At 40.2% G+C, this 7497-nt stretch overlaps 1 protein-coding gene across 2 annotated transcripts; it reads left to right on the top strand.

Annotated features, from left to right (window-relative positions):
• Positions 1–1529: 1529 nt before the first annotated feature.
• LOC127950805 (forkhead box protein F2) lies at positions 1530–5513 on the top strand. 2 transcript variants are annotated; one of them, XM_052548115.1, is made up of 2 exons: positions 1530–3254; positions 4572–5513. In XM_052548115.1, the coding sequence occupies exons 1-2, from the start codon at positions 2270–2272 to the stop codon at positions 4739–4741; spliced, it is 1155 nt and encodes a 384-aa protein (XP_052404075.1). In that variant the 5' UTR covers positions 1530–2269; the 3' UTR covers positions 4742–5513. The 2 variants fall into 2 exon arrangements, with proteins under 2 accessions (XP_052404075.1, XP_052404076.1); XM_052548116.1 differs by having other exon boundaries at positions 1538–3254; positions 4575–5512.
• The last annotated feature ends 1984 nt before the right edge of the window (positions 5514–7497 follow it).

Consider the following 7497-nt stretch of genomic DNA (forward strand, 5'->3'; position numbering starts at 1 on the left):
AAAATATCAAGATCTTTTGCACGGTCAGATATAAAATATAAATAACTGGCTGTGGATTACATTTTCATAGGAATTCAATTTAGTTTATTTTCCTTTTTTGTATTTTTCATATCAAAATGAAGATGAAAATTAAACTCCGTGCACGTCAGTAATTCCCCAAAGAGCGTAATCTTTGTTATCATCGCGCAGTGTATTTGTTTGATTGCATTTTAAACAATTGCTGGAGTTGCTGGACTTGTGAGGGAGAGAAACATTCGTCATTCGGAGGCGCCTCGAGAACTCGGCGCTTTGTTTTTTTCTTCGCAGAGTTTCCCCGAGAGCGGACACAGATATATTTAGCAATTCAATATTTATATTTTCTGCCCAGAACTGCAAATATCCGTCCCCCGAAGAGCCTCCTGTCACAACCTCTAATATCGGCATCATCCAGCTCTCAGCAGTGACACACAGCCTTCAGATGCGCACTCGGAGAGTCCACATCGATTTGTCACCTCTAGTCAAAAGGTCACCTGCAACAGTAGAGGAATCCAGCAGTCTAGTACAACAATATTATCCCCGCAACGAGAAACCTTCAAAGTCTCTGGCGTATTTTCCTTCTGCACCGAGCACGGCTTCTCTAAGCCAAGCGTGCATCCTGAGCGCAGCAGGGACACAGGGTTTGATGTTGCCGGGGATTTCGGGGGCGATTATTTTCTTTACCTTTATTGTTATGACGAGGGCTGATTTTATCTCCACATCCTTTTGTTGTCTTTGATAAAGATGTGAGGCAGCCTGTTTCTGCCTGTGAGGCGAGGCTGTGAATATTGTCCTCGCATTGCTTGTGTTCGTATGTTTTAGTGCGCGTATTCATGACGAAGCCAAAAAAAAAAAAAAAAAAAAAAAAAAGACCAACTGTTGTGAAGGCCTAATGTTTAAACTGTAAGAGGCCAGTAAACAGTAGTAGAATCGATTAGTTTACAGAGCAAATAAATATACACGCACTAAGAATTGTTTAAAATAGACCTAATCATTGACGCGTGTAATGATAATAAAACACAATTCGTTAATAATAGAACCGACTACTTAGATTATGCAATCATAAAAACTATTATTATTATTATTATTATTATTATTATTTTATATTTTTGCATGCACGGTTGCGTTGGTTTAAATAATAATATTTTTTTAATTAAACATTTAAAATAAAACCAAGTGACTTTGCGCATTTATTGCTGTGTTTCTTTCACGATAATCACAAATGTGGCGTTGCACTGGAGATTTCTTTCTTTCTTTCTTTTACTTCTTCGTATGGCCAATTAAGCTCACTTTCCACAATTAATTAGTCCCTCTCTCAGGGGGGATGATAGGGGTCTGGGATGGTAAACTGACACTGCGCTGTGTGTGGTATCCGAGCACTGGCGCAGCGGCTGATGGAAAAAGCCTGCTTCCACTCACGTCAAAATCATTTATCCAGAACAGCCCTTTACAAGAACTTGTATACACTTGGAGATGGACTTTTTTCGCCCACCCCCATCATGCGTACTTGACGAGATGCTCAACCAGGTCACTGCCGTACGTGCTCGCATTCCTCTCTCCTAGGTGAAGCGATGAACTCGACGGTCAAACACACTAGAAGTGCTTTACAGTTTCAACCCCACGTCCTCCAGTGCCAGAACTCTCACCAAAACACGCCATTAATTACTGGAGCCCTGACAGCCTTCGCCCCGGTGTTTGGCGTGTGGCGCTGTTGATTGAACCGTCGGACTAGGCTTGATAAATGGCGTTATTGCGTGTATTTAGGCTGTCAGAGGGGAGGTGGGGAGTCTCTCTGCTCGGACTCTGCACAGCCTCCTGCCAGACCGATAGCTGGAGGCATGCCAGACATGGAAAAGGGGTGGGTCTCCGCAGTTTTAGGAGATTTCTTGTAGGAATTTAGCAGGGATCTAGGGGGCAGAGAGAGATTTACGAATTGATAGGTGGTCGCGTTTTGTTTGGCCGCACGTCTTTGCGCCAGAGGACTCTGGAGCATTGAGTTTCCTTCTTTAAAGGATTAGTCTTCGCAATGGCCACCAAGAGACTAAGGAGGGGTCGCTATCCTGGCGACACACAGCTGGTGGCTTCAACCAGGAGCACAATTGTGGCGCACTGACCTCGGAGAGACACTGCGTTTTAAGAGTCATTTGCTTGGAGTATACGCATAGTTTTCTCCAGTATTTTTAGCCACGAATCGCATTCTTTGAAGACTTAACTCGTCTTTTTACATCCTTCCTTCGGGCTCCAAGGCTTAGCGATGACGACCGAGAGCTCTCAGCAGCAGCTGGACCCGCCGGCTCCCATCAGATCCAGCCCCGCATCCAGTGCCATGCACTCGGCGCTTCAGAGCACGCAGTCCGCGGTGGAGAGCACAGCTGCGACCGGCACCAAGGGCAAGAAGTCCAACTCGGGCATGAGACGACCCGAAAAACCGCCGTACTCCTATATCGCCCTCATAGTCATGGCGATACAGAGCTCTCCGACCAAAAGGTTAACGCTGAGTGAAATCTATCAGTTCCTCCAAGCGCGTTTCCCGTTTTTCAGGGGTTCCTACCAAGGCTGGAAAAATTCCGTCCGACACAATTTGTCTCTCAACGAGTGCTTCATCAAACTTCCCAAAGGCCTCGGGCGACCGGGCAAAGGCCACTACTGGACCATCGACCCCGGGAGCGAGTTCATGTTCGAGGAGGGCTCTTTCCGACGCAGGCCCCGTGGTTTCCGAAGGAAATGCCAGGCTCTCAAACCGATGTACCGCATGATGAACGGCATCGGCTTCGGCGCTTCGATGCTGCCCCAAAACTTCGACTTCCAGTCGCCCTCCGCGTCCCTGGCCTGCCACACCAACAGCTACAACCTGGACATGATGAGCAACCCTGTGCCCGGCGTTCACACGGGTTACGATGGCCTCAGCACAGCAGGTCATCATGTCTCACACATGTCGCCCAGCTCGGGCTCCACATACATGACGGCATGCCAGGTCGCTCCCAACGGCGAGTACGGCCCGGAAAACAGCAACAGTCCGCTGCACTCTCCGCCGGCCATGAGCGGCTCTCTGGAGTGTCACTCTCCGTACGGAGCCGCCTCGGCGCACTGGGCTTCATCAGGTGTGTCTCCTTACATTAAACAGCAGCCGCTGGCCTCCAGCAGCCCAAACTCCTCCGGATTACACTCCAGCATGCCCCCTTATTCTCTGGAGCAGGGCTATCTGCATCACAACGGCCGAGAGTCGACAGACATCTCAGGTGGGCTATAATATAATGTAATAATGCGCGCTCTCACAGTGTCTCGATTTAGAAGCTCTAAGAAGGCATTTATAGAATACTTGGGTAGGCTAATCTCTAAAAAATGCTGGGTTGTTTCAATGTAACTTCGGGGTCGAGTATGGACTTAACTTTTGGTTTAAAAAAAATTAATGTAAAAATGTAACCCATCAGCTGGGTTAGTACATATTGATTTAAAACAACGTTGATTTAAAACAACAGCATTTTTAGAGTTTAGTTTCCCATACATAAAAATCAATGTAGCTGATGTTGTTTGTTTTAAAAACATTTGAATGTGATTTCATTTAAAACGAAAAGCTTGCCTAAATATTACAATTTAAGCACACAAATCAAGTTTGTAGTCAGGAGTCCATGTATTTAGCCATTTTCGATGTATTAACGTAGTACAGATTGTCGAAGCAATTTCATTAATGCTTTTAAAAACGCATTTTATTGCAATCATTATGCCTGTTGGTCGATAACCATTTACAATTATGGACCATCGTTTTTTATATAAAGTGCAGATTCCAGTGTCGTGCGAGTGTATAATCTGATTTTTCTTCTTCGGAGGCCTACATGTGTTTCGTGTGCTAAGAGCGCATTTAGACTTCTGAATTAAAGTTTGTGCGTGGAAATTAAGAATTACTCAAGCTCTCTTAGTTGATTTTCCTACAGTGCTGCTTTGGAGACACAATATAATTAGGAAAATAGCAGATGTGTGACGCAAAAGGCCTTTGTGAGCTGTTTGCGATTTTTTTATTTGTATTTCCCTCATTTCATAAGGTTAAGAAAACAGTGATGTGTTTTGCCAGTACAGCTGAAAACCCGACAATAATGCAAACTAAAGATGATTTTACACGTGTGTTCAGTTTAGTCGATGCAGGCCTGTTTTAACTGTGAGCCCAGGTGAACAAAAAAATAAACACTAAAAAAAGCCACACAAATGACGTTTTAATATAAGAAATATTCTGTGAATAATTGTTGGAATTTTAATAATGCGCTGAAACTAAAAATGGAGGAAGTTTGATACTGGTTGAACTGAGTTCACTTTCGGAAAACAATAGCATTGTTTCTCAAATACTGATGACTCTGAAAGCACTAGAATACACTGTCTGAGCTGGGGATACTCGTGTCTTATATTCAACCTAAAAACAATATTACTTCTCTGTAAAAAAAAAAGCGCTAAATAAGCTCTGATGCTTCCACTTCCAAGAAAGCTGTAAATACAATTAAGCATACTTTGGATGATGACAATATTCTAGCAATATATTTATAATGTTGTTTTTATGTTTTCCTCAGCAGGAATGTCTCGATACCAGTCCCACTCATCGCCAGTCTGTGACAGAAAAGACTTTGTGCTGAACTTCAACGGTATAACGTCGTTTCATCCGTCCAGCAGTGGATCCTACTATCATCAACAGCTCCATCACCAAGGAGTCTGTCAAGATGTAAAGCCATGCGTTATGTAATTTAAACTATCACAAGCCAAACAAGAATAATACATCCGAGCGTACGGACTGAACTCGCAAATGATGCGACTTGATGCACGGTTATCTGAAGAACAAATACAATCAATGCACGGTGGAACATTCTCCGTGTTTACTGAGAGAAACTATGAAGGAAGAAATGGACTGACCGGCACTGAGGACTCCACAGGGAGGGAAAGCGTTTGGGCTTTTTATTTTTATTTTTTGGGGGGAAGATTATGACATATATTTACTATTTTGGAAAAACCTCGAAACGTCTGCAAATGAGGAGACATGTTGTTTAACAAAGGTGTTTATCCAGTCCATAATCAATAGCCAAGTTTTTTTTATATATATATATTATTTGACCACACTTCCAATGAGGATAAAAGATGAAGGTGCTCAATAAGTGAGCATGTGAAGTCGTAGTAAAATTAAACCTAGTTAGTTTCAATGCACTCAGCAACACCGTGAAATCTGAGTTCAGTGGCGTGGGAATCGATGCATGTCACAAACCCACTCGAATGCAAAATATCTTATTTGTTTAAACCTTATGTGTGTTTGTTTTTGACGTCTCTTCAGTGATTCCACCTCTTATATTTTCAGGGGTGAATGTGTAGGTCTGTGGGTGGCCTAACTAATGTGTAAAAGGAAAGAGGCCTACGAAAACCGTATTAGAATAATAATGATTGCACTTTTGTTAGTTTTACGAGTAGACGAATAACAGTTATGTACAGTACAATAAAACGATGTATTCTCAAAAAAACAAAACAAAAAACAATACGTGTATTTATTTATTTATTGCTTAATCATGTTTAAAAGAGTTATTTTGTTTTCCGTAAAACACGACAAAGACTCCATTATTGTATCTGGTGTGAAGCAAATATAGGCTTATCTTAATCGTACAGCCTTCTAATAATTAAAATCAGTGTACCGCTTCCCTCAGCGCTTCCGGTTCTTTGGGTAAAAATATTTGAACCAGAAATATTTACTGTATTCATTTACTCAATTGTCTGTGAAAATGTGTTTTTTAGAAAAAAGATGAACTCGCTTCTTCCTCTTCAAATACACTCTTCGAAAGAAAAGAACGCGTCTTGCTGTAAAATAAATCATGTAGCATAGAAAAAAAGACATACAATGGAGATTATAAACGATTTAAGCTGGGCTGCTACTGTAAAGAAAATATAACCCTAACATAGTAAAGAAAGCCACACTTTGACCAATTTCTGATCAATAACCAGAGAGATTTTCTAACTCGATCGAGATATGCGCACTTATAAAACCTCGTTATATGCACTGATGCCCTCTAAATCAAGCATACAGTTAATAAATAAAATACATATTTCAATGCATTTAATTTCCACTTCAACACATTTTACAGTAAAATCTCAACTGAAATAAAATCTCAATTTTCAAAACCCGTTATATTCCCGACTCCTGTGAAATAAGGGACAGTCTAATAAAAGCAGGGACCACCTCTTAGATGAGTTTTAGGATTATTGGTATTACCCATGAGCAGCAGATTGAATATGAGAAAGTCAACAAGCGTGCCGAGGTTAGCTCAGATTAACCCTTACTGCTCAGCCCAATCCTATGCTTGACCAGACCGAGTTTTACAAGTTAAACACAGAGCACTGTCGCCATCTACCGTCACACCAATCACTGAGTCTAGTGCAAGAATGATGTTTAATCGTCCGTTCTGCCCTTAGCCTTTGTAATGTAAGTATATTTATGAATATGTGACCCTGGAGCACAAAACCAGTCTCAAGTCGCCGGGGTGTATTTGTAACAATAGCCAAAAATACATTGAATGGGTCAAAATTATAGATTTTTCTTTTATGCCAAAAAATCATTAGGATATTAAGACTATGTTCCATTAAATATATATTTTTGTTGTTGTTGTTGTTATACATTTCCTACGCTAAATATATCAAAACTTAATTTTTGATTAGTAATATGCATTGCTAAGAACATCATTCGAACAACTTTAAAGATGATTTTCTCAATATTTAGATGTTTTTGCTCCCTCTGATTCCAGATTTACAAATAGTTGCATCTCAGACAAATATTGTCCTCCGAACAAACCACACATCACTGGAGAGATCATTTATTCAGCTTCAGATGATATATACATCTCAATATCAAAAAATGGACCCTTATGAATGTTTTTTTTGTGCACCAGGGTCAGATATATGTGCATATTTTGAACCTTATTTAAAATGCGTATGTGTACATTCTTTTTCCTCAAAATAATACACAACTAATACAAAATTTCTTACTAAAAATAAAACATATTTTTATTCATTGTCAGATAACAAAACTTACGTGACTTTAACGTGGACTTCCAAGCCTGAAATTACATCTTTAAAAACAGCAAATATAATTAACATATTAAATATTAATTTAAATGGTACATATAAATATTGCAACAACCTTTAATTCCTAACACATAAAAGTGTTCGTAATGTTAATGTCAACTAAAAAACGTTTTATTAACTTTATTAGCCTTATGTGAAGGTTATTAAAGTGCACGAATTTAAAGACGAAGTACACTTGTCAACTCGGCGGTGTTTTTTCAAATTATTTTTTAGTTCATTCACACAAAAGTATAGGCTATTACATTTTTATTGTTCTACCATGGATACGCAGTCCCCCCCTCACAAATCGTTTTGTTTTAATTTTGTATTATCTTAAGGGGAAAAAATGTACACCGATGCATTTAAATAAGCTTCAATATATAGCCTATTGTTTTAACACAT

This window comes from Carassius gibelio, chromosome B2 (genome assembly GCF_023724105.1).
Source record: "Carassius gibelio isolate Cgi1373 ecotype wild population from Czech Republic chromosome B2, carGib1.2-hapl.c, whole genome shotgun sequence".
Lineage (NCBI taxonomy): Eukaryota > Metazoa > Chordata > Actinopteri > Cypriniformes > Cyprinidae > Carassius > Carassius gibelio.

Excerpts from the sequence above, each read along its gene's own strand:
- LOC127950805 (XM_052548115.1), top strand. The coding sequence starts at position 2,270 with ATGACGACCGAGAGCTCTCAGCAGCAGCTGGACCCGCCGGCTCCCATC. Across the intron at positions 3,255-4,571 it reads AGAGTCGACAGACATCTCAG|CAGGAATGTCTCGATACCAG; the intron begins GTGGGCTATAAT and ends TGTTTTCCTCAG.